Source organism: Chelonoidis abingdonii, chromosome 3, assembly GCF_003597395.2.
Source record: "Chelonoidis abingdonii isolate Lonesome George chromosome 3, CheloAbing_2.0, whole genome shotgun sequence".
Classification (NCBI taxonomy): domain Eukaryota; kingdom Metazoa; phylum Chordata; order Testudines; family Testudinidae; genus Chelonoidis; species Chelonoidis abingdonii.
In genome coordinates, this window is record NC_133771.1 from 1,129,210 (window position 1) to 1,155,920 (window position 26,711).

Here is a 26,711-nt window from a genome sequence, read left to right on the forward strand (position 1 = left end):
CGTCCAGACAACACCTGTGGAGATATGATTGATGACTTTCCCTGAAAATCTTACTTCCATCATTAAAAGAAAGGTTCAGGCCTGAGGCTGGGCACTTTAAGGGAACTGCGTGGTTTAAACTTCTAAGTAACCAGTGAGGTACTATAGAAGCTGTTTTGTGCTGGCTTGGTAAATCTAAGTAGTGGAATAACCACCAGCATTTGGGATTTGTCTGCCCTGTTTTGTTTGCAGTTCACCCTGATTGAGTGACCTCAGCTGGCTCCCACAGGCAGCACCGTCACAGGGGGTTGCTGCTCTGTTTTTACTGATCATTTCAACAGCTCCCCAGGCTCATCCCAGAGCCTTTTTCAGTACAGGTACAGCATTGGCTACTCTCCAGTTCTCTGCAACAGAGCTGCATTTAATGAGCATTTGGATACTTCTGCTAGCCACTTGTCCACCCCATGCCTCAGCCCCGGGGAATGGAGCAGCCAGGGCTGGTGCCTTCTCCTGACCTCTCACTCTCTGACAGCGCCTTGTCTTTCCTAGCAAAAAGGAGCAGCTCTGGGATAGGAATGTCCCCCCCATGCTCCTCCCTGCAGACTAATGCAAAGAAGTCATCTAGCTTCTCAGCAACTGCCTTCCCTGCTAGCCTGCTCCCTGCAGCCCCAACCCACCAGCACCCCAGCCTGGCTCTGGGCAGGTGTCCTGCAGCTGAGGACCTTTTCCCAAAGAGGCCTCTGTTCCAGATGACTGAAGGGTAGCTAATGTAATGCTGATATTTATAAAAAGGCTCTAGAGGCAATCCTGGCAATTACAGGCCGGTGAGCCTAACTTCAGTACTGGGCAAAATGGTTGGAACATAGTAAAGAACAGATTGTCAGATACATCGATGAACATTATTTGTTGGGGAAGAGTCAACTCAGCTTTTGTAAAGGAAAATCATGCCTCACCAATCTATTAGAATTCTCTGAGGGGATCAACAAGCATGTGGACCAGAGGGATCCAGTGGATATAGTGTACTTGGATTTTCAGAAAGCCTTTGACAAGGTCTCTCACCAAAGGCTCTTAAGCAAGAAAGCTGTCATGGGAGAGGAGGGAAGGTTCCCTCCTGAATCTGTAACTGGTTAAAAGACAGGAATCAAAAGGTAGGAATTAATGGTCAGTTTTCATAGTGGAGAAAGGTAAAAAGCGGGGTCCCCCAGGACTCTGTTCTGGGACCAGGAGTCATTGTGGATAGTTCTCTGAAAACAGCTGCTTGATGTGCAGCGGAAGTAAAAACAAACAAACAAACAAAAACCTAACAAAATATTAGGAACCATTACTGATAATAAGACAGAAAATATACTGCCAGTGTATAAATCCATAGAACACCCACACCTTGAATACTGCGTGCGGATGTGGTCGCCCCATCTCAAAAAAGGTCTATTAGAATTGAAAAAGTTCAGAGACAAGCAACAAAATGATTCAGGGATGGAACAGCTGCCATATGAAGAGAGATTAATAAGACTGGGACTTTTCAGCTTGGCAAAGAGAAGACTAAGGGGGGGATGTGATAAAGGTCTATAAAATCATGCCGGGTGTGGAGACAGTAAATAAGGAAGTGTTATTTACTCCTTCTCATAACATGAGAACTAGGGGCCATCCAATGAAATGAATAGGCAACAGATTTAAAAACAAACAAAAGGAAGTATTTCATCACAAAAAGCACTAACAACCTGTGGAACTCCTTGCCAGGGGATGTTGTGAAGGCCCAGACTAGAACAGGGTTCAAACAAGAACTAGAGAAGTTCCTGGAGGACAGGTCCATCAATGGCTATTAGCCAGGCTGGGCAGGGATGGTGTCCCAGCCTCTGTTTGCCAGGAGCTGGGAAAGGGCGACAGCGGATGGATCATGGGACGATTCCCTGCTCTGTTCATTCCCTCTGGGGCTCCTGGCATTGGCCGCCATGGGAAGACAGGATCCTGAGCTAGATGGACCCTTGGTCTGACTGTTCTTATGTTCACAGGCCCCCTAGCGCCACACTGGGGCAATAGGGCCAGCACTGACGGCTGGGGAGAGCATCCCCTGCTGAGCCCCCACTGCTCCCTGCAGCACAGCGACCCATGGCATGAGCAACCAAGTGCCATCAACATCCACAAACCAGTGGGGCCCGCTCTGCAGCTATCACTGCCCATGCACCGTGGGGCCAGCAGAGCAAAGCACCCCTATGAGGGAGCAGGGCGGCTAGTCACAAGGGCTGCCGGGCAGTTCTCAGATGTCAGCTGTGTCCCTTTAACACCAACTCCAGGCCCAGGGCCCCCGAGGCTGCACGTACAGCACCCTCCGAGCTCTGCCTGGTGGTCACCCCCGGCACACCATGGGCGGATCAAAGGCAAAGCGTAGCAAGCCCTGCCGCCCCCCCGGAGGGGACGAGGGACGGACATCTGTCCGCAAGGCTGGAGGCTACAGGAGCTCAGGCTAACGGTCACACAGTCATTGTTAGACCCAGGCTGCGGGGCTTTCATCACTGTGCCAACGTACCCCCAGAGCGGCCAGGGGTCCTGGCTCAAGCCCAGCGGGTGGAAGGCCTGAGCCAGCAGGGGCTCATTCATGGCTAAAACGCAGCGATGGGACCACACCTCTGCTGGGGACATGCCAGGCCCCAGGCTGTACAGTTCCAGGGGGAGGGCTGGTGTTTTCAGGGCCCTCTCTCAGCCCCCCACTGTGTGCTCCCCTCCTGTCTGCTGACCCTACACCAGCCCATGGGTCAACTCCAGCCATGGGCCCGAGTGGAAGCCCACAGCCTGCCGGTCTCAAGTACCCCAAGGGCAGAGTCCTGCCTTAGCCGAGTGCTCCTGGGGCCACGCTGCCCGGGCTCTGCCGCAGCCTCTGATGACGTCAGACCATGCGTCTCCGCTCGCTGGGCTGGGCCAAGAAGAGTCTGCGGTGTCATTTGGATTTGAAAACCTGAGCCTCTAAAACAGATTACTGCCGTTGGCAGCTCGGGACGGGTTCCTTTCCCAGTGCTGCTGCTTCGTTCACACAGTCTGCGGCTGAGCCTGTGCCACGCAAGGAGCGGGCTCCCACTGGCACCATCAGTCCAACTGCTGAGGCCTGCGGATTGGTGCTAGGGGCATGGACTCCAGTCCCATGCCTGGGGCATTCCTGCTCCGTGCGAGATCTCCAGGGGCTCAGATGGCCAACAAGGGCCTGAGGTAGCCTGGCTCAGGAAGCAGCTCCAGGGAGGCTCCTGGCACCAGCCCCACTAACCTAGGGGTTTGGCCAAAGCAGGACAGTGCCCGGAGAACAGCCCGGAGAGGCACCAGCCACCACGGTGCCAATCACGCCCCTGCACCAGCAGCAATTGGCACCTGGCGAACAGCTGGGGCAGAAGCCCAGCCCTGAAGGACGAGCAGGCCCTCAGCTTTCCCGCCTGAGCCAGGCCTGGCGCACGAGTGAGAGAGACATGGTGCCAGTGCATGGACGAGGGATGAGCTGGGCATGCTGTGGGCGACAGGGAAGCTTGTTGCCGCGGATGATGCTAAGGGGAGCAGCCAGACTCCAGTGTGTGTCCCTGAGGATGGTCGGGACAGGGGGCCCAAGTCACAGGAGGGCTTGGGCTAGAGAGCCCAGAACCTGCCTGGCTGCGTCTCCCTGGGCAGCACTTCCGACAGCTCCTCTCCGTCCCTCCATTGATAAATGTGCAGCCATTCAGTACCGCCCTGGCAGGCTTCATTGATTCATTCCCTAGAGCGGCTGGGCCCCCTGCCAGCCTGCAGGAGCCCAGCCGGGGGGAAGGGACTGGAGTGAGTGACAAAGCACCTCACCCCTCCAGCACCTGCCAAGTATAATAGGATGAGCAGGTCCCTGCGCCAGGAAGCAGCCTGCGTCCCTGAGGAGATTAGATTAATCTCTCCCTCGCGATGACTTCACTTGGGCAGTTGCCATCCCCGGTTAGTGCTTGGGTTCGCTCCCCTCCCACAGGGCTGGGCTATAACCCTGAGCGATAGACGGCCCCCAGGAACTCAGGCCCAGTACACGGCCTGGAGGCTCTGCGGGTGGCCTCTCTCATGGGCTGCACACACCCCTGCACAGGTGTCACAGAGTCCCCTGGCGAAGCTCTGGAACTGCTCCCCACCAAGCCAGGCAGGACTCTGGGGAGCCTCCTCTCCCTTGGAGCAGACTTGTTCAGGGCAAGAAGCTCACACAGCTTCACCTCCTGGGTCTCTCCTTGGAGCATTTAGCATCCTCTGCCCCTCTCTGCACTTCCCACAACGAGTCCGCCCAGGTGGGGTCCTGGGGAAGCCACAGGGTCCTGCACCCCCACTTCACAGTCAGACGTGACTCTCAGCCAGCCAGTAACACAGAGGTTTATTCGATGACAGGAACAGGGACTAAAACAGAGCTTGTGGGTACAGAGAACCGGACCCGTCGGCCAGGTTGTCATAAGTAGATAGGTAAGGTAAGGGTTAATTGGTAAGGGTTAATTTTCTTTTGCCTGTGAAGGGTGAACAAAGGGAAAAACACCTGACCAGAGAACCAATCAGAGAACTGGATTGTTTAAAAGTCTAGGGGCGGGAATTTGTATACTCAGGTCTTTGTTGTTTCTCGGCTATGGGTAAACAGTTTTTCTTCTAACTCCATCTTATCTTCAAATCTTCTCCTAAACATCTGTGAGTACAAAAGGAAGCAAAGTAATTCGGCTTTGGATGCGGCTTTGTGTGTATTTACATGTATGTTGATTTGCTGGACTGGTTTAATCGGGCTATCTTTTAAATCAGACTGTTTCATATTTCTTATAAGCAAGAGCCTGTATTAGTTTCTATGCAAGATTATTGTTTTTGTATTTTCTTTCTTTATTAAATTCTTTTGAAAACTGGTGGAGTTTCTTTTCCTAGTGAGGCAAAGGGATAGAACTTCTGTACCAGGTAGCTGTCTCCCTCACGGAAGACAGAGAAGGGAAAGGAAAGCAGTGTGGGTTTTTCCTATTCGTCCCCAGGGCATAGGACGGGAAAGAATCATCTCTGTTCTCTTGTGGTTGAGGTTTTCTCTGTTACTGCTACGAGACACGGGAGGGGATCTCCTTGTGTGCTAGCTGTGATAGCTGTGAATGCCTGCCTCGGGGGAAGAGAATAGTCTCTTGGTTTGCATTCAAGGAGTGAAGTCTAGTCTCGCACCGGCTAACCAGGGAAGGGGGGGAGCTGGGAGAGGAGAGAGAGAGACCCAGGGGTCTGGGTCTTGGGGGTCTTCCAAAGGATGTTGGGATCCACAGAGGGGGTCCCCCAAGAAGTACTTGGGAATCCAGGCTGATAAGAGCCTATTCTTATCTGGTGGCGCGAGAAATCCAAGCTGGTAGTGAGACTTGGGGGAGTTTCAGGTCCGCCCAGATTTTGGATGCTAAGTCCAGATCTCGGACAGGAGGCTTACCACACAGGTCCATTCTGGGGGGCAGTGAGCCAGCACCACGTCTGCACTCACTCCTGTCCCCAGCCAGCTCTAGACTACACAACCCCTCTCCAGCTCCTCCTCCTCTGCTCAGCCCGTTTCCTGGGCCAGGAGGTCACCTGATCCTTTGTCTCCAACACCTTCAGCTGGCACTTTGCAGGGAGGGGCCAGGCCATCAGTTGCTAGGAGACAGGGGCTCAGGCATTTAGGTGCACTGGCCCCTGCTCTGCCAGCAACCACACACCTTGTTCACACACTGGATACTTAAGAACTGAATAGGGACACTGAGGCACCTGTTAAGATGAGTTCCTGTCTGCATCCTGTAGAACTGCCATCCGTATGCCCTGGCTTCTTCTTTTGTCATTCAGTGTTGAACGCATTCTAAAACACATATGCATTCCTCACCTTTGGGGCGAAGCCAGATTAGGACTGCTTCCTACTTGGTGTAAACTTTGCTTGTGCCAATCAGAAACGAACACACACAGGTTTTGGGCCCCGTCCCCTATGACACTTCTATGATGTCATAGTAGGTACTTTAGGCCGGCCTGCCATGTGCAGGCAGGGAGAGGAGAAAGAAAAACGATCCTGTGTATCCCATGTACACCCGCAACCGAGCCTGATCACCTCGAAGCTCTCTCTCAGCTCACATGTTTAAACAAGTCTCTACGTTGCCGGTCATTATGCGTTGGTTTGTATTTGTAAGTATCAGTTATTACTAAATGCGTGTCTTTGTTTATAAATATTGTTAGTAGATATTTTAGTCATTGTGTGTTTTAAGTTTTATTAACTCCATTAGCTAATCATACGCTGCTCCCCTACCCCTTGTAACTATCCCCAATAAAACTTTAAATTGATTAATTTTAGTTGTGTGTGTGTCTGCAGTTTGCATCGTGGCCCATACTCTCCTTGCATCCCTTACCAATACAGTCCATTGCCACGTGCAGCCTGGTAAATAACAGGCCTGCATTTCCTTTCGCCCCTGTGAATACGTGGCAATTTACAACCCTTATTCCACCACCTGGATACTTAAGAACTGAATAGGGGACACTGAGGCACCAACACAGTATTCAGAGCAAACATTAAGAACATTCCCACTTTGTCACAGCAAGGCATCAGGCCACGTAGATGCACTAGAGGCACCAATGCAGGCTGGGACAGTCTTACCCATGCACTGCATGCCTGGCACCAAACCCACTGGGAACATGTGCCAGCCTGCAGCACCCCCGGGGATCTGCAGAGAGCAGCCAGTGCTGCCTCCTGCCACGTCGGAGCGCGACAGCGGGGAGGCCAGGGCCCACAGGCACTGCAGCCTGCCCAGCACTTCCCCAGCTTCGTGCTGTCAGGCCGGGGCTCAGGGACCCCAGAAGCAATGGCCCTGGGGCAGCCCAGCATGTCCAGACTGACCCAGGAGCTAGGACTCCCAAGGGCTTCTCATGTGGCAGGCTGGGCTAGTGAGATGGTACAGCCTGTCGGCCACAGAGCAGACTCTGGTGCCCTCCCGCCTGTCCCAGCAGAGGATGAGCCAGATGTACAGGGTCTAGCTGGCTGGCTGGGGCTGGCTGAGCTTGCAGGCTGCTTTTCATCCTCGCCTCAGGACTCTGAAGCAGGACCAAGCCTAAGTAGGCCACAGTGTCTGCAGTCCCTGCGTGCCTCTCCAGTGGCTATTAATTCCTAATTACACCATCCATTTACAAGTTACACTCCTGCCTCCGAAGGCTCCTGTCCAAGGGCAGGGAGCAGGACTGCTGCAGCCACAGGCCCCCCGCTCTGCCTCTGGGGCCAGCCAGGAGCTGCTGCAGGTGCTGCGGGACATGTTGCTCTGCACGGAAGTGACCCTTCGCTGGGCGTGTCACCAGCCCCCAGGGCTGGGCCAGGGGCCACTGCCAGGGATTCCTCTTAACTTTGCCAACAAAACCAGCCTGGGCCCACCCAGAAACCCCAGCCAGAGATCTCCCCTAGGCAACGTGCACCCCTCACCAGCACTGGGTCCTGTGAGGCGGACAGCGGGACCGCAGCCGCCACAGCACCCTGGGTCACAGCCTCTGCCTCAGTTTCCCACCTTCCTGGGGACAAATGTCTCCTCAGCACCCCACTGGCAGGATCCTGTCCGCATGTGGCAAACTCTCACAGCCCCCAGTGCACAGCCTCCACACTCAGCAGGCAGGTTACAGCATCACACACTCGACACGGGCAGGAACTGCTCATCACCCTGCAGCCCAGACGAGCAGATTTAACCCATCGCCCTGGCCCAACGAGCGTCTCTGCTAACGAGCTCTGCTCATGAAGTCTTTCCCCCGGTTCATCAATAGACGGCAGCAGAGAGCGAATTCCATCAACTGGCAGAAACCTTAGGCCCCTTCCTCCACCTCCTTCCCTTTGCCCTTCTCTGCCAACGCTCACCCAGTGCCCGCAGCTGGCGCTTCCCACTGTGCCTCTAAAATCCTTCCAAGGCCACTCCCTAATGCAGCAGCCTCCTCCTCTGCGGCAGCGACGGCAGCGACGATCTTCTAGCCCCACTGCTCAGCCCGCCGCCCTGGGAGAGCCTGGCTGCTGTCCTTACCCTGCCGCTTTCTCATTCACCCCTCAGAGGCCCAACCCAGCTCTGCTCTGTAACATTACGGAGAGGCACTGGCTAATGCCATTCGCGATCGCAGGTCCTTGTAAAATGCTTACTGCTGGCTGTGGTGCAATTCTCTCAATGCTGTGCACATTGCTAGTCCGTGCCTTGGTCTCGCTGGCTACACATCATCTGCCTGTTTGCTCTGACCGCATCACCACAGTATCTGAGCATCTCACACACGAACAAATCTAACGTGGCAGCACCCCTGTGAGGTGAGGAAGGCCAGGCCCGTCTTACAAGTAAGGTGCAGCGAGCTGATATCCTTTGTCCAAGGCCACCTGAGGACTTTGTGGCAGAGCTGGAAATGGAAGCTGTTTCTTCTGGGTCCCAGACAAATCAGTGCTGTACGCTTGGCCCCCTCGCTCTGCAGGACACATGCACAGGGCCGTGACTCTGCGGCGTGTCAGCAGAGCGGGAAGTGCAAACGCAGCCTAGGAAAGGAACAAGCCAGGATCAGAGAATCTGCCCGAGTCTGGCTGGGATGAACTAGGAAACCCTGAGTCTACTGAAGAGACAAAATCTTGTCCCGGCCATGCCCCCCAACCCACTCTCCTTGGCCAGCCACGCCTCTGGAGACACTCTCACCAGTTGACCCTGCCCTTCCAACTCACTCTCCCCAGCCAGCCGCGTCCCCCGCCCCGCCCTCTCCAACACCCCACACCACCATGTCTCCTCCCATATGGCTGGCACTCCACACTCCCAGCACTCCAGCCTGCTTCTCCCCTCCCTCAGCCTGCCACTACCTCTCGTGTCTCCTCCCACATGACAGAATGGCCTGCCCCGGGCCACCAGCACGACCTGACCCGACCCGACCCGCCGCTCCCCTACCTGGCCGGCCTGGCGGCCATGCCGCTCCACACTACACGCACAGGAGAAAAATTAATCAGGTAGAAAACAGCTGACCACAGTGGCTGAGAAGCAGCCGCATGGCAGGAAGATGGAGGGTGGGAGGCAGGGCTACCAGCAGAGACCAGCCAGAGTGGCCAGTGCACTCGTGAGCAGCTGAGGTCTCTTAGCCAGCTTACACTCACTCACACCTTCTGGGTGTGCATGTGTGTGTGCGCAGAGCCCTCTGGGGCACCTCACATTCACGGTGTGTATGTGTGCGCAGAGCTCTGTGCCTCACACTCAGGGTGTGTGTGTGTGTGCACGTGCAGAGCCCTCTGGGGCACCTCACACTCAAGGTGTGTGTGTGCAGAGTCCTCTGGGGTGCCTCATACTCAGTGTGTGTATGTGTGCGCGTGCAGAGCCCTCTGGGGCACCTCACACTCAGGGGTGTGTGTATGTGCATGCAGAGCCCTCTGGGGCGCCTCACACTTGGAGGTGAGGAGTGGGGGTGCCCACGTGCCCCATGCGTGCAGCTCCTATCGCATCACCTGCCCCACACTCTGCAGCCCCGGGCCAGTTGTCTGGGACCTGCACTCCCCAGCCAGGCTGCTGTGCCCTCCCAAGGAGCCGTGCTAATGGGCCCCACTGACAGCAGCGGCTCTCCAGGACACACAAAACAGCTGATGGCAGCACAACGGGTGGGTGCGTCCTTGAGGCCAAGGAGCCATTTGCGGGATTGCACTGGGTAAACATGGCCCAGTGCCAGGCTCGCACCAGGATTTATGCCACCTCCCCTCCTCAGCAAACAACACGTCACCAACCCTTTTAGGGAGATTAAATCGCTGCATCCCAGGGAACAGTGAAGCAAAACTACCGCAGGCCAGCACTGCCGGGGAGCCCAGTCTGTCCCACAGGGACAGCCCCATGGCCCTCCCCTGAACACGGCATAGGGGTCTGGCTGAGCGCTGGCTGACTGCTGCCCCCAGCCTGGGCACTTTGGCCAAACAAGCTCATGAGGAGACCCTCTCAACCTGGTCCAGGCACTGTCGGGGGGACCCGGCTGGACCTGGGCAGAACTCTCAGCACCCCCCATATGTAGCAGCATCCACGGCACAAGAGTCACAGAAGACAGGGGCAGGGAGCTATGGGGGGGTGTCACAGAGTCCCTGGGCGATGCTCTGGAACTGCTCCCCACCAAGCCAGGCAGGACTCTGGGGAGCCTCCTCTCCCTTGGAGCAGACTGTCTGCAGGGCAAGAAGCTCACACGACTTCACCTCCTGGGTCTCTCCTTGAAGCATTCAGCATCCTCTGTCCCTCTGTGCGCTTCCCCCAGCGAGCCCGCCCAGGCGGGGTCCTGGGGAAGCCACAGGGTCCTGCACCCCCACTTTGCAGTCAGAGGTGACTCTCAGCCAGCCAGTAAAACAGAGGTTTATTAAGGTGACAGGAACACAGTCTAAAACAGGTCTTCCCGGTACAGACAACAAGACCCCCCTTAGTTAGGTCCATCTGGGGCCCCAGGGAGGTCACAGCCCCTTTGGGAAGCCCAAGCCCCGTCGGGGATCACCTCCATTTCCCAGCCAGCTTCCAAACTGAAACTCCGCCAGCCTCCCACTCAGCCTCCCCCCCGTCTCCTCCCCCAGCCTTTGTTTCCTTTGTCTAGTGTCCCAGGCAGAAGTGTCACCTGGCCTCCAACCCCCCTCCTGGGTTCTCTGTTTATGCTCAGGGTGTGCCTCCCCTTCCCAAGCACCCGTCCCAGCAACAACCCCCTGCACTTCCAGGTCCTACTCCCCACCCAGCATCCACAGACGCGCAGCCATTCCCACTTTGCACAAGCGGGTTACATGCCCCCCCAATACCGGTGGGAGCAAGGGCCAGCAGTGCCCGGAGTCAGTAGGGTTCTGTGCTGCTTCAGGGCAGGGTCTGTTCTACAAACAGAGGTAGGGGAATGAGGATAACAAGAGGCTTGTCCTTAAATCAAATGAAGGCTCCTAAGCGATGACACTGATAAGCATCCCAGGCTCTCAGTTAGAAGACAGGTAAACCAAGGCTAGGACAATGCTCAGTTTTCACTGGAGGAGGTAAATAGCGTGTCCCAGGGGTCTGCACTGGGCGCGCTGGTCAGCATATTCACAAATGGTCTGCAAAGAGGTCAACATTGAGGTGGCGAACTACTCCAGATGGTGAAGTCCAGGCGACTGCGAGAGTACAAAGGGATCTCACAAAATTGAGTGGACTGGGCAACGAAACAGCAGATGATTCAATTGTTAAATGCAAGTGATGCATTAGGGCAAATGCATACCAACTGGTGGCCCCACTACAGACGGGATGTGGACAATTGGAGAGTCCAGGCGGAGGCAACAAATGAATGCAGGCTGGAGCACATGACTTATGAGGAGAGGGGTGAGGGAACTGGGATTGTTTAGTTCTGCAGAAGAGAAGAATGGGGGGATTTGATAGCTGCTTTCACTACCTGAAAGGGTTCAAAGAGGATGAATCTAGACAGTTTCAGTGGTAGCAGATGACAGAACAAGGAGCAATGGTCTCAGTTGCAGTAGGAGAGGTCTACCGTGATACAGGCAGGGATCTCGCGATTTGACGCAACTGGTTCCTGAAAAATTGCATCTTAAGTCAAAACATTGTAACTTGGAACCATTTTCCAACTGGGTGATTGGTTCCTGAACCAAGGCCCAAATACACTTATTTCACCAAATAAACCAGTTTTTGTACTCAATCAATTATTACACAAGTAATTATACTAATCAACCTATTATATTGTAAATAGCAATCATGCTGCCATAGAACAATAAGCTAAACATACTGTGACAAAGTTCCTCCTCTACCTTGGTGCGTCCTGTGCTTCTTGGCGGATTTGTTCACCTCAGTGATCTTTCCCACAGTCTGGGTCAGCTCCTCCTGTGTCTGATCAGGAGTTGGGAGGTTTGGAGGAACCCAGGCCACCCTCTACTCGGGTTCCAGCCCAAGGCCCTGTGGATTGCAGCTGTCTATAGTGCCTCTTGTAACAGCTGCATGACAGCTACACCTCCCTGGGCTACTTCCCATAGCCTCCATCAAACACCTTCTTTATCCTCACCACAGGATCTTCCTCCTGGTGTCTGATAACGTTGTCTCCTCAATCCCTCCAGCAGTGCATCTAACACTCTCAGCTCCTTGCGTTCTTGCTCAGCTCCTCACACACACTTCTTCTTCTCTAGTCCTCCTTGCTAACTGGAGTGAGCTCCTTTTAAACCCAGGTGCCCTGATTAGCCTGTCTTGATTGGCTGCAGGTGTTCTAATTAAAGTAGCTATTCACTGCCTTCTAGAAAGATCTTAATTGGCTCCAGGTGCCTTGATTAACCTGGAGCAACTGCCATTTGGTTACCAGGGTCCTAGGGATTTGTTTAGCCTGGGGCTAACATACCTGTTTCTCAGTACTTTACTGTAGCCATCTGGCCTTGCCCCATCACAGTACATAAAGAAATATAGTTCAGGCAGTCCTCGGACTTATGACACAATCGGTTCCCGGGCATTGCTGATCTTGTCATTTGATTTGTAGGTTAAGAAATCTATGGAAGGAATGAAGAAGGAGATGGGACACCTTCTTCTGAGCTCATGAGTGGCTCTTACTGGGTGGGGTTTTCAGGGGGTTTTAAAGTTTCATAGATTCATAGACCCTAGGACTGGAAGGGACCTCGAGAGGTCATCGAGTCCAGTTCCCTGCCCTCATGGCAGTGATTTGGAAGGACTTAAAAGAAGTGTCCAAGGAAGTTTGGACAGACGTTCCCCTCTTTCTCTGTACATGTTGGATATGCTCCTATTCACAGATGCACTGCACTCAATGGTGGGGTTGTGTTCCTCAGACAGGGACAGGCAGCTTCCAAATGCTGAAATGCCTCAGCCAACACTTTTGTTGTCAAGACTTTACAAGGAGGAGTCTCTTCAACAGTGGGTGCGTCTTCTTCCTCTGCCCCTTTTTGCTGTTTCAGATCAATGAGCTCCTTGTTAGTCAATTCTTCAGAATGTGATGCCAGCAACTTCACAACATCCTCTGGTGCAACGTCTAAGTTGAGTTATTTGCCCATTTCAACAACAGTGTTGGTCACCTCAACAGTGTCTGTGAATCCTTGGAAGTCAGACACAAAATCAGGACACAATTTTCTCCAAACACCATTCAAATTGGATTGTTTGACTTCATTCCATGCCTCACCAGTGTTCTTAACTGCATGGTAAATGTTGCAAAGAATCCTGTGGCACTTTATAGACTAACAGACGTTTTGGAGTATGAGCTTTCGTGGGTGAATACCCACTTCGTTGGATGCACGAAAGCTCATGCTCCAAAATGTCTGTTAGTCTATAAGGTGCCACAGGATTCTTTGCTGCTTTTACAGATCCAGACTAACGTGACTACCCCTCTGATACATGGTAAATGATGAAGCCCTTCCAGAATTCCTTCAGAGTTGGGCCACTTTCCTCTCATTTGCCCTTATGGCCTGGGCAAATGTGCGCCTAAGATAGTGGGCCTTGCAGGATGCAATTACCCCCTGCTCCATGGGTTGCAACAATGAATTGGTGTTTGGGGGCAGAAACATCAATTTGATGTCAGGATGCATGTCATCAAGGCTGGGTGGATGACCAGGAGCATTGTCGAGGGTTAACAGTGCTTTAAATGCAAGATTATTTTTGCTGCAATAATTCCTAATGCTTGGCACAAAATGATGATTAAACCAATCCCCAAAGATGTTTTCATTGACCCATGCCTTAGGATGGGGTTTCCATATCACTGGGAGAAATGCCGGGGACTATCCCTGGAAAGCCCTGGGGGATTCCGAACAGACACAAGCAAAGGGTTAAGTTTAAAGTCACCTGCAGCATCTGCACCGAGCAAAAGAGTGATTCTATCTTAGCAGCTTTGTACCATTGCATGGATTTCCCCTCTTTGGTCATGTTGGTTCTCAACAGTATTTCTTCCCAAAAGAGCCCAGTTCCATCAACATTAAAAACTTGCTGAGCACAACCCCTGCCTCCTCAATGCTCTCAGCCAATGTCTCAGGAAAAACACGAGCTGCCTTCTCATCAGCACCAGCCGCTTCACTGGAGATCTTGATGTTGTGCAAATTGGACCTGGCTTTAAAACACATAAACCACCCCCTACTTGCATGAAAAGGTTCAGCACTGGAACTCTCCCCGGTTGTTTCTTTAGATCATCATAAAGACTCCTGGCCTTCTGAATTCTGCCTGAAATCACCAGAGCCCGGCACTGAGACTGATCCTCCAGCCAAACAATGAACAGTTTCTCAGCCTGGGCGATTACTCCAACAAGCTGCTTAGTTATCATAGTGGCTTGCCTAGGAGCCAAGCCCTTAACATGTTCCTGAATTCGTACCTTGTCTTTCAGGATGGTCACGATCAGGGGCGGCTCCAGGCCCCAGCACGCCAAGCGCATGCTTGGGGCGGCATGCCACGGGGGGCGCTCTGCTGGTCACCAGGAGGGCAGCAGGTGGCTCCAGTGGACCTTCCGCAGGCGTGCCCTCCCGGTGACCAGCAGAGCACCCCCCGTGGCATGCCGCCCCAAGCATGCGCTTGGCGTGCTGGGGCCTGGAGCCGCCCCTGATCGTGACCATCCTGAAAGACAAGGTATGAATTCAGGAACATGTTAAGGGCTTCAATATGTTGGACCTGTGGGTTCAATATGTCGAACCTTCCCTCAGGGAGATCAGCTGCGTAGAATGTCGATGTGCACCTATGAACTTGTTCACTGGCATGGCGTTGCGTCAGCTCAAGCATCATAAAGTCGAAATTTCTGTCGGAAAGTCGAAACAGGGTGTCCCTTTATAAATGGCGTAAGTGCCGTTTGTTGTAACTCAAATGTCATAAAGTGGAGGACTGCCTGTATTAGGAAAAACTTTTTCACTAGGACAGTGATGAAGCACTGGAATGGGTTACCTAGGGAGGGGATGGAATCTCCTTCCTTAGAGGTTTTTAAGGTCAGGCTTGACAAAGCCCTGGCTGGGATGATTTAGTTGGGGATTGGCCCTGCTTTGAGCAGGGGGTTAGACTAGATACCTTCTGAGGTCCCTTCCAACCCTGATATTCTATGATTCTATACATACAAAACAATGGTGCCTAAAATTAGCTGTTACCCATCAGGAAAAAGATCTTGGACTCATATTCAGTGCTTTGGAAGCACTAGCTTTCCAGAGTACTGCAAATGCATAAGAATCCTTCTCACTCTGCCTGTATCATCCTGAACTCATTCTCCAGCTTCAGAAGACTTAAAAATTATCTCCAGGCATCAACGGGACAGAAGCAACTGAATAATGTAGCTGTCCTTAATGTGCAGGCCACGTGGGGGGGCATGTGCCCCCCCGTTAGCTGGTGCTCCCTGTTGTGTCCCTCCAACGTGTTGCCCCTGCCAGGCACAGTATATCTGGGTGAGAGCCAGCCCTGCCCCATAACCATGCCAGCCAAAAGGGGCAGGGAGGGAAGCAGGTCACACAGCAGGTCAGCCGGGCTAGTGCCAGGAGCAGGGTGGAGCTGCTTTGCTGACTCACTCTGACAGCAAGAGCAGGAGGGGCTCACAGGACCCCACTCAGGACACAGGTTGGCTGGCTGGCACTCTGCGCTGCCAGAGCTAGGAGAGGAAACTGAGCAGGGGCAAAGTCCCACGGATGCTCAGAGAACAGCAAGTTCAGGCCTGGCTCACAGCTGCATTTTGTCGTCATGCTACAGGCTGGAGATTCAGCCATGCCCGGCCAGCAGGCAGCCCTGAGCAGCAGGCTCTAGCTTCAAGACGCTGCCGTGAGGGCTTGTTTGCAGGAAGCTGCTAGCAGCTGGCTCCTCTTCAGCCCATTAGAACAGGGCTCTCGTCCCAATGCTGCAGGTGAGCGGGAGTGGACCTGACAGCCTAGGAATTCCTCCCAACTCTGCACCTGAATGGGCAGCCGAGGCACCCGCATCCTTTGGGATTCATGCCCAGGAATTACACAGTGAGCCTGAAGGCAGCACGTCAAACAGGCTCAGTCACTGGGGCGTCAAACCCAGCACACTGGAAATGCCTGCAAGTGCCAAGCATTGGGTCCCTCTAGCCAGAGAGCAGCTGGGCTGCAGCACCACCTTCACCGCTGGCACTGTGATGCCTTGCAGCAACCGCCCCCAGGCACGCGCCTGGTCCTGCTCCCCACCCCTGCTGTGCACCTTGCCTGCTGAGCAGCAAGAGGCAGGACCCTGTGCTGCCCCAAAGCCTGTCACCTGGCTGTCAGCCTTGCCCAAGGCAGGTGAAAGCCAAGGGAGCCAGCCCCCTGGCCTGGATGGGCGCCGGAGACCCCAGAGCTGGAGCGAAAGCAGATCCTGTCTCTGTGCTAACATGGCTCCCGTCAGCAGAGCAGCCCAGCTTCCGCAGCGAATGTGCCTTGCCAATAACTGGTGTTGGCGGGACACTGCTGCTGTCCAGCCAGGCTCTGGCCCAAACCCTCCTGGAGTCGGGAGGCCACAAGCCCAGAAAAAGACTCCTCGCCAGCCCAGACACTGCAGCCAACCCCCTGCCCACAACTCTCCTCCTGGAAATGGAACGCAGGACTCCAACCTCGTACCAGGAACCCACCACGAGCCCTGGCTGGGGCAGCTGAGCTGAGCAGAGCAGTCAAGGTGCTGCTGGAAGATCGCGGTCCTAGCCCAGCACTCTGAGTGCATCGGGATCCCTCCTTGCTAACGCCTCAGACACTGCCATGGCCTGACACAGCCCAGCCTCACCCAGCCTACCATTGAAGGGCCGCTTGCTGGGGCCAGTTCCACTGCCCACCCGCTACATTTCTAACAGGCTTTCGGTGCTGCTCCTGGCTGCCCCCCACATGGGGGTGGGTCCCGGCCCCTCCCTGCCCCCGGTTCACATGCCTCCTCCTTTGCCACGAGGCCCCCAAAGAACCAGGGGCCAGGCTGGCAGTGTGCAGAGACACTGCCCAGCTGTCCATCTCTCGGGCCTTGGGCCAGTGAGAGGGATGCAGTGCCCATAGCGGGTCCCAGGCTCTCCAGTAACACTAATGAGGAACCCGCCCCGGGGGCAGCTGCTGGTCTCCCAGGTCTGGTGGTCGGCCCCTGCCCTCTGGTGCTCTGAGCCCCAGGCCCCCACTGGCTCCGCGGCCTAGACAGGAGAGAGCCTTTCGCCCTCCAGGGTCCCTGCCAATTCAGCCTCAGCAGGGGGCAGTCGGACAGCTGAAGGCCGTAAGGGGCAGTTGTGACTGGCTCGCCTGCTCTCCTGCATGGCCCAGGCCCAGGAGCCTCCCACAGGGGCCCAGGGTCCAGACCAGCCCTGCTGGGGACCCGGAGCTGAGCGTGAGGCAGAGCCAGCCAGGCTGGAGGTAAAGACCCCTCACGGTAGACCCTGCGCTCTCTAGCCCTGTGCTGTGCACCCCAGGGGGACATGCAGCCAGGGGGTACCCAGCGGGTCCACGCACTCCTTCAGATATTGCCCTAGTCTTACAACAGGCCACATAAAAAGCACTAGCGACATCAGCACAAACTAACATTTCCTTCAGCCAGGGACTCGTTCCTACTGCCCTAGGTACACCACAGACTGACCCGTATGTACACGAGTTCCGTTCCACGCGGTTTATAATTCGCCGGTGACACTGAGAACGTCGGTAGTTTGTCAGTAACGGTGTGGCTGGGACACTCCTGGGTTTTTATGTCTGATTTTGTAAGTGAGGTGAAACGTGGGGTGCGCGGGACAACCAGCCTGGGGAGAGGGGCACAGTCGTCTGGAACGACTGCGAGCCACTGCTCCAGCTCTTGTTCTGCCTCTGCCTGCTAGGCTGCAGGGCCCTTCGCCCAAGCAGGTCCAGAACCACCCCCAGACATCTCCTGGGAAACTCCCCAGCCTGTGCTTGTCCAGTTCATCCCACTGGGCCAGAGCCAGCGCCTGGCCACAGCCTCCACACACAGATCAGGCCGCTGTGGGCCACATCACCGTAGTCTCAAGTCCAGGAGGCGGAAAACCCACTCCAGCCTGGGCATCCAAGAGACCCAACCCCCCGCCACACACCCACCCATTCCAACAAAAAGGCAATAGACCACAGAGTGTCCTGCTCCCCCCAGCGGCGGGTCCGTCACTGCAAAGATCTGCACTAAAGCAGGGACTAATCTTCTTATGCATGAACAACCACATGTGCCGGGGGGGGAGGGGGGGGAGGAGAGGTTGCCTGAGCGGTTACGATCCTGCCTGGTACTTGCGAGGTCAGCCCACTGAGCTGCCCAGCGGGGCACCAGGCTGGGACCCTCGGCAGCAGGGGAGTGGCTGGGGGCAGGAATCTGAGCACTGTGCTGACTGGGTAAGTCTGGTTCCAAGCCTGCTCTCTGGCCCCGTCTGCCGTCGCAGAGTGGCAGAAAGACGCACCCCTGATGCCCCAGGATCCTGCCCCAAGCCCTGCTCCTGCTCCTGCTCCTGCTCTGCGGCACAAAGGGATTAATCCGGGGAAGTGGGGGAACCCTGCACTGGTGGCAGTAATGCCCAACCTTGTCCCAGCCACGTAGCCTCACTCTGCTCCCTGCCAGAGCCCCCTGGTGCTCACCCTGCTCTGAGCCAGCTGCCAGGGTGGGTCCCTGCCCCCCAGCACCAAGCTGCCCCTCCACTAGCCAACTCGGGGTTCCTGGAGCCTGGCTCTTATCGTCCTCCAGCTCCTCACACTCACTCAGGGTCCCTGCCCCCAGAGTTGGCAGGGACTGGGACCCAGGGCCATCCCCTTGCATGGCTGGAGCTCTGGGCAGGAGCCTGTTTCTCTGCAGGGGATACCCATCTGGACTCTGCTCAGGGCAGACCAAGGAGCAGCAGGAGGACTGGTGGAAGGGGCCAGGGCTTCGCTCCCCAGCCAGGTTGAGGGCGCAATGCTGCATAAAGGGGAGCAAAGAGCTCCAGGGCCCAGCCTGGCAGATCTCTGGGCGGGACAGGGCCCAGCCTAGCCAGGCTGTCTTTGGCTTAGCTCAGAACTGTCCTGTGCTCATAGCCTGGGCCATCCAGCCAGCCCTGGGGCTGGGGCCGAGCTCGAGCTCTAGCCCGAGCCAGCCCCGTGTGCACGCCTGGGGAGCTGCAGGACAGGAGTGACCCCTGGAGACAGCGGCAGCCCCAGCACTGAGGAGGGGCAGGGGAGAGCCGGGAGTGACTGGCCTGGCCCAGACGGAAGCAGAGGCCCCCTTAGACGCCAGAGACCCCTTAGATGCGAGCTCAGCCCTGGACGGCGCCTAAACCTGAGTGTGTGCTGCCCTCTCCTGGCTGCAGCTGACAGCTCAGGCCTGGCCTGCGGCGCCTGGGGAAGGAACAGTGGGGTGCGGGGCTGGCAGGGAGGGAACAGCTTCAACTGGCCAAAGCTGCTGCCCACCTCAGCGCCCCGCCCCCGCCACTCAAGCAGGGGACGGGGAATGTGACTCCGACAGGGCATCGGAGCTCGTTCCAGAGCCAAGCACCCACCAGAAGGTGACTCCCTGCCCGGCTCACTAACAGGTCGACAGCCCCGGCACATGCAGCTGGGGGCTCCTCTCGCGTTCAACTTCCCTGCCCCAGAGCACAGCCAGGACCCACTGCCACTGGGCACAGCACACCCAGCGCTCCAACAAGGGCGGGGCTCCAACCACATCCCAGCACGGCCTCTGGCCCCGCACTGCCAGCGCCCCAGCCCCACGTCCACACTCATACTGGAAGGGTCCCTGGGCCCCCCACCCTCCCCAACACAGCCCAGCAGAGTCACTGCTGAAGCTGCAGCCAGGGCTGGGCTGAGTGAATGGTAGACGTGCATGGGACGACACGTCTCAGACTTGGAATTGGCACCTTCCCCAGCAGCCCCAAACAGAGGGGAGACAGGGGGAGGCACTGGCTCACTTGCTGGCGAGGGGATGTCCCAAAGTGTTGCTCCTGGCCATCCACCAGCTTTGCTCTAGGCCCCAAAGCAGCAACTCTGCGTGTTCAGCCAAGTACCGGGGCATGCGCGTGTGTAACACCAGGGCATCAAGGGGAGGAACTGAGCCAGCCCTGCCTAGGTAGGCGTCTTGCCTGCCCGCGCCCCTGACTACGGCTAGCTGCCCAGCTCCCCAGCCCCGAGGCGCAGCATTCTCTGTCCACAGACCCGAGTGTGGGCAGCAGCTAGAAGGGTCCCAGCTCCAGAGCATGAGACCCAGCTCACTCCATGGACCTTTGCCTTGCTCCACCCTGCAGTTCCCGGGCCTGGGGCCTGCTCCGTGCTTAGCCTCTGAGAAACCCCCCACGCAGAGACCCTCCAAGGAAAGGCCAGAGGCTCTTACCAGCTGTGAGGATCTGCACTTTCCAGGGGTGCTGGGCCATGAGCCGCTGGTATGACCTCCACAGCGCTGCCATCCTGCCTGCGGCCAGCTGCACAGACAAGGCAGAGGTAAGTCACACTGCCCTCTTTCCCCTCCTCGCCCTCTGCAGCCTTCCCAATTGCCAGCATGGCGAGAGACAGCGTCTGTTTAATGATGGCACAGACTCCCGGGGCAGGAAGTGGAGGAGAATCAGCCCCCAGTGAGTGTGACAGAGCCTAGAGCAAGGCCCCCCCATACACCTTTGCCTCACTTCTGTCAGCTGTGCTCACAGCACCACAATGTGCACAAACAGGTAACTGCCCCAGGACACACTCATCTCCAGCACCACCTGCTCTCCCAGCCCAGTGCCAAGCAGGCCCAGTCCAAGGGAGGAGAGCAGAGATACCCATGCCAAGGTGCCAGGTCACACACTTGGGGAATCCCTGCTCTAAGCTGGGGACGTCTCCGTTGGAAGCAATGGAGGAGGAGAGACCTGGGTGTCTGGGTCCATCACGGGGTGACTATGAGCCACCAGTGTGACGCGGCCGTGATAAAGGCTAACGAAGTCCTAGGGTGCGTCAGGCGAGGGATTTCCCAGAGAGACGGGACATGTTAGTACCGTTATACCAGGCACTGGTGAGCCCTCGGCTGGACAATGTGAGCAGAGCTGCTCTCCCGTGGGTAGGAAAGATGAATTCAGACTGGAAGAGGTGCAAAGAAGGGCGACGAGGCTGATTGCAGGAACGGAGAACCTGTGTAGCAGGGTGGACACCTGCTCCTGCCCTGAAGGGGTTAAAAACAGCCCTGGGAGGGGGCTGTGGCTGGAGAAAGCAGCTTTAGGCTGGGGCAAGAAGCCTGGGCTGATTGGGGAAAGTAGGCTCAGCTGTGGCCATGCTCCAGTCAGGCCCAGCTGGCCCCTATAAGAGGCTGTGAGCCAGAAGCCAAGTAAGGCTCTCTCTGGCTATAGAGGGAGCTGGGTCTGGCTGTAGGGAGTGGGACATAAGGTACCTGAGTGGAGCAGGGCTGGGGAAAGGCAGAGGCGCTGGGGAGCTCCAGCCTGGAAAGCCCCAGGCTGCGGCCTAGCATTGGGCTAAAAGATACTGGGGGTTGCAGAAGGCAACCCAGGGGTAGGCAAAGGCAGCAGGTTCAAACCCTCCCTACCAGTGATGAGTAGGCTGATACTGCAGTCTGCCCAGGGTGTGCGGCTAGACAATGACTGGCAGCAGCTATACACTGAGGCAAGGTGGGGGTTCTCTGGGGAGGGGAGACCCAGAGAGAAAGGGGTTATTGCCACGGGGCAGCACCCCATGTAAAAGGGCACCTGGTCCAGGGAGGGACATGGGGGCCAGAGGACAGGTGGATCACCAGCCTGCAGAGAGTGCTCCAGAGCTGAACTGAGCTAATTCCAGAAGTCATGAGCAGGAGGCACCCCAGGGGTGAGTCTGGCCTGTCTACAACTTGCCTTACGCGAGGAGACTCAATGACCTCGGCTTGTTTAGCCTGACCAGATGCAGGCCGAGGGGAGATTGAATCGCTCCCTCTAAATCCACCCCAGGGATAAACACCAGGCTGAGAGAGGAGTTATTGAAGCTAAGTGCCCATGTGGACACAAGAACACGTGGCTACAAACTGGCCATCAGCACGTTTAGACTTGAAATTAGATGAAGGTTTCTCACCACCAGAGGAGTGAAGCTCTGGAGTAGCCGCCCAAGGGGAGCAGTGGGGACAAAACCTCGAACTGGCTTCCAGCCTGAGTGTGATCAGTTTATGGAGGGGATGGTATGATGGGGCTGCCTACGATGGCATGGAGCTGATCTGCGACTGCTAGCAGCAAATCTCCCCAACGGCCGGTGATGGGACACTGCAGAGAATTCTTTCCCAGCTGTCTGGCTGGTGGGTCTCACCCACGTGCCCAGGGTCCATCCCCTGTTGTTCACTCCCAGATTCCAGCAACCAGAGACAAAGGACACCCAGAGCATGTGGGTTTTCCCTGATCATCCTGGCTAACAGCCATTGATGGACCTATCCTCCATGAACTCATCTAATTCTTTTTGGAACTCGATTATAGTCTTGCCATTCACAACATCCCCTGGCAATGAGTTCGACAGGTTGACTGTCCATTGTATGAAGAAGTACTTCCTTTTGTTTCAAAACTGCTGTCTATTAATGTCACTGGGTGACCCTTTTTATTATGTAAAGGAGTAAATAACGCTTCCTTATTCACTTCCCCATAATTCACGATTTTCTAGACCTCTATCATATCCCCCCTTAATTGTCTCTTTTCCAAGCTGAAAAGTCCCAGTCTTATTAATCTCTCTGCACAATCTAAGGCTGTTTCATACCTTAATCATTTTTGTTGCTCTTCTCTGAACCTTTTAAAATTCTAATAAACCTTGTTTGAGATGTGGTGACCAGAACTGCAGGCAGTATTCAAGGTTTTGACGTACCTATAAATATATAGTGGCACAATGATATTGTGTGTCTCATTATCTATCCCTTTTCTAATGATTCCCAACATTCTGTTCACTTTTTTGGCTGCCGCTGCACTTTGAGTGGATGTTTTCAGAGAACTGGCCACAATGACTCCAAGATCTCTCTTTAGTGGTAACAGGTGATCCCATCATTTTGTAAGTATAGCTGGGATTATGTTTTCCAATGTGCAATTACTTTGCATTTATCAACATTAAATTTCATCTGCAAATTGGTGGCCCAGTGTCATGTTATTAACATAATCTGTAACTGTAGAGATCACTGTTGCAACTACTGTTCTATATTTGCAGCAAATATTGTATAAAAGTTGTCGTGCGAGGGGTCTATGGAGAGGTTATAGGTTGCTGGTTAGGATTATGCTGTCTATGTCTGTATCATTTTGTAGTTGACGTTATGAATATTGGCTCTATACTGTCTGTATTTCAAACTTATGCTGTGCTTCTGGGTGACATCCCAGATAAGTTGGTGTTAGCTCTGCCTAGCCTGCTTGGTGACCCGTTGAGAGAAGGCAGATGCACCTTACAACTCAGCAAAGTATGCAGGGACTTGCCCATGTGACTGCAGGCTCCATTTTGCTGTAATTTTCCACAGTAAGAACAAAGAGGTTCTTACACCTGGAAAAGACTATAAAAGGCTGATGCCTCATCTCCATCCTGTCTTCAATCCTGCTTCTTACTTCTGGAGGGACTTTGCCACATAGAAACTCTGCACAAAGGACTGAATGACCCATCCCAGCGGGGGATGTTCTCCAGAGACTTGATTTGACCTTGCAGTGTATTCCTCACGCTACGCCTGAACTAAGAACTTTGCATCACTGTATGGAATTGATTCCATTTAACCAATTCTAGCTCTCACCTCTACCTTTTTCCTTTTATGAATAAACCTTTAGATTTTAGATTCTAAAGGAATGGCAACAGCGTGATTTGTGGGTAAGATCTGATTGGTATATTGACCTGGGTCTGGGGCTTGGTCCTCTGGGATCGAGAGAACCTTTTTTCTCTTACTGGAGTATTGGTTTTCATAACCATTCATCCCCAGGACGTGTGGCACTGGTGGTGAGACTGGGAAACTGGAGTATCTAAGGGAATTGCTTGTGTGACTTCTGGTTAGCCAGTGGGGTAAAACTACAGTCCTGTGTGTCTGTCTGGTTTGGTTTGCCTTAGAGGTGGAAAAACCCCAGCCTTGGGCTGCAACTGCCCTGCTTTAAGTAATTTGTCCTGCTTTGGCACTCTCAGTTGGGTCCCACCAGAACCAGCATCGTTACACCCAGTTGCCCCGTTTTGTGAGATCCCTTTGTAACTCTTCGCAGTCTGCTTTGGATTTAACTGTCTTGAGTAGTTTTGTATCTTCTTCAAATTTTGTTACCTCATTGTTTACCTTTTCCCAGACCATTTATGAATATGTTGAACAGTCCTGGATCCAGTATAGATCCCTCCATTTTGAAAACTCACCATTTATTCCTATCCTTTGTTTTCTTTTAACTGGTTACTGATCCGTGAGAGAACCTACCTTCTTATTCCATGACAGCTGACTCTGCCTAAGAGCCTTTGACACAGTCTCTCACTAAAGGCTTTCTGAAAGTCCATGTTACACTATATCCACTGGATCACCCTTGTGCAAAGAATTCTAATAAATCAGTGAGACATACTTTCCCTTTACAAAAGCCATGTTGACACTTCCCCAACAGATTGTGTTCATGTATGTGTCTGGTAATTCTGTTCTTTACTATAGTTTCAACTAATATGGGTCTAGTTGTCTCAAGTTAGGCAAAATAATTTGAAAATTTGGGCCCTGGTTTGCAATCCTGAGGAGGTCTTTGGTGCGAGTAAAAGGCACTATACAATATCAAATCAGTAACAAATGAAAAAAGATTCTGAATAATGCTACCAAAAAACAAGTAATGAAAATGCTACTTACTGATTCCCCAGATTTAGGGCAGGGAAGGAATTTCCCCCAGCTTAGATTAGCAGAGGATGAGGGGCGGTTTCGCCTGGGGCCTGGGTCACTCACTGGTTTGAACTTATGTGAATAGTGGAGTCTCTGTCACGTGAAGTCTTTAAACCATGATTGGAGGATGTCAGTGACTCAGGCCCAGAGCCTCTGGCTATCACAGGTGTAGTGGGGTGAGGTTCTGTGGCCTGCCATGTGTAGGCCAAGATGATCATGATTGGCCCTGTCTGGCCCTAAAGTGTCTCGAGTCCAAGGGCTGTGGCTGCAGGTAACAAATCCACTCAGCGAAGCACCTGTCCAGGCTGGCTGCCTCAGCTGCTGGGGAGCCTCTGGCGGAGATTGAATGAGAGCTGAAATGCCCTTAGCTGGTCTCCCCTGCCTGCGTGCCCCAGTGCTGGTGGCTGGGAGGGGCGGATGAGAAGCCAGGGAAGCGGATTTTCTTTTAAGCTCTTAATGGAAAAGTGTCCAGGCAACTGGCCTCAAACTGCACCCCCTGCCCTGAAGCACCTTTCGTGGGCCTGGTACAGATGCCTTCCCTCCCGCCCCAGCTGAAGGGCTGGCCCCAGGCAGTGTGGGGTGCCAGACTTCGCTTGTTCTCTTCTCTCTGAGAGCGTCAGCGCCTCACAGGAAGGAGTGAGACCCGCCGTGCATTGCGCATGCTGAGCCCAGTGCTGTGCCCCAGGCGCTGCCCTGTCTCCTGCACAGACTCACCCAGCTGCCCCAGCACGCTGCCACTGGCAGAGGGGACACACGAGAGGAGCAGGGCTGCTGAGAGGAGGCACTTTCTGAGCTGTCCTGGTCTCTGGACAGTCTCAGGAGGTGGGAGTACTTGGGGGAGCGGGAACAGCCCAGGGAGGGCTGCAGCCTCTGGGGCAGCGGGGCCAGTCCTGCTCTCCAGTGCTGGGGAGAGCCCTGGGGCGCTGCGCTCATCTCCCAGCACCTCATTTCCAGCAGGCCTGCCCAGCTCGCGGGGAGCTCGGAGACCAGCCCCACAGGCCCTGGCACTGAATGTGCTGTCCTGGCTGAGTGCCACCCCCCCAGGACCTGACCCCACGTGATCTGAGACCCCCCAGGACCTGCCCCCTCCCCCCAGCTGTGACAGCCCCCCAGGACCTGACCCCACGTGATCTGTCGTAGAGACCCCCAAGGACCTGCCCCCAAAACAACCCCCACACCCCCCCACCAGCTGTTGACAGCCCCCCAAGGACCTGACCCCACGTTTGATCTGGGCCCTCAAGGACCTGCCCCCTCCCCAGGACCTGCCCCCACCCTCCCTCATTGCCCCCCATGACCTGCCCCACGTGACCCCGCCACGCTAACCGACCCCCCTTCCCCGCCAGGTCCCCGGGTGAGAAAAACATGCGGGCCCCGGGCCCGACCGCGCGGTGACGTCATTAACACCGCCCATCCCCCCTACCTGTGCTTCCGCCTCCGGCCCGCCCCTCCGCAGCCTATTGGTGCAGTGGGAAGTGACGCCACACATACTTCCGCGTACTCGGCACTAGACCTACGACTTCCGGTCACATGCACAGTTGGGCGGGATTTATTCACAACGTGACAAAGACCCCTGCGGGGGAGGGGCTGAGCCGGGCACCGAACAGCCCCTCCCCCCCGCGACAGACCTGCGGGGGGGGGGTCCCGGGGGCTCCCCCCGCCCCCCGCAGAGTAACCCCCCCCCCGGTCGGGTACCGCGGTGCCCCCTGGGGTGTGACTGGGCAGTGGGGCTGTCCCCCCCCCCGCAGAGTAACCCCCCGGTCGGGTACCGCGGTGCCCCCTGGGGTGTGACCGGGCAGCGGGGCTGGGCTCCCCTCCCCCCCGCAGAGTAACCCCCCCCGGTCGGGTACCGCGGTGCCCCCTAGGGTGTGACTGGGCAGTGGGGCTGTCCCCCCCCCCCACAGAGTAACCCCCCCTGGTCGGGTACCGCAGTGCCCCCTGGGGTGTGACCGGGCAGTGGGGCTGCCCCCCCGGTCAGGTACCGCGGTGCCCCCAGGGTATGACCGGGCAGTGGGGCTGCCCCCCCCCCTACGTAACCCCCCCACCCCCGGTCAGGTACTGCGGTGCCCCCTGGGGCGTGACCAGGCACTGGGGCTAGGCTCTCCCCAGGCAGCACTGAGCCCT

At 55.5% G+C, this 26,711-nt stretch overlaps 1 protein-coding gene across 1 annotated transcript in view; it reads right to left on the reverse strand.

The window, feature by feature from the left end:
* The window catches only part of MPV17 (mitochondrial inner membrane protein MPV17), a 47,477-nt gene extending 21,400 nt beyond the window's left edge, over positions 1–26,077 (reverse strand). Inside the window, exons 1-2 of the mRNA XM_075063511.1 lie at positions 26,011–26,077; positions 20,136–20,223 (exon numbers count right to left, since the gene is read on the reverse strand). Of these exons, the coding sequence (XP_074919612.1) occupies positions 20,136–20,223; positions 26,011–26,076 (154 nt within the window). The 5' untranslated portion in view covers position 26,077. The remainder of the gene's footprint in view (positions 1–20,135; positions 20,224–26,010) is intronic.
* Positions 26,078–26,711: the final 634 nt, after the last annotated feature.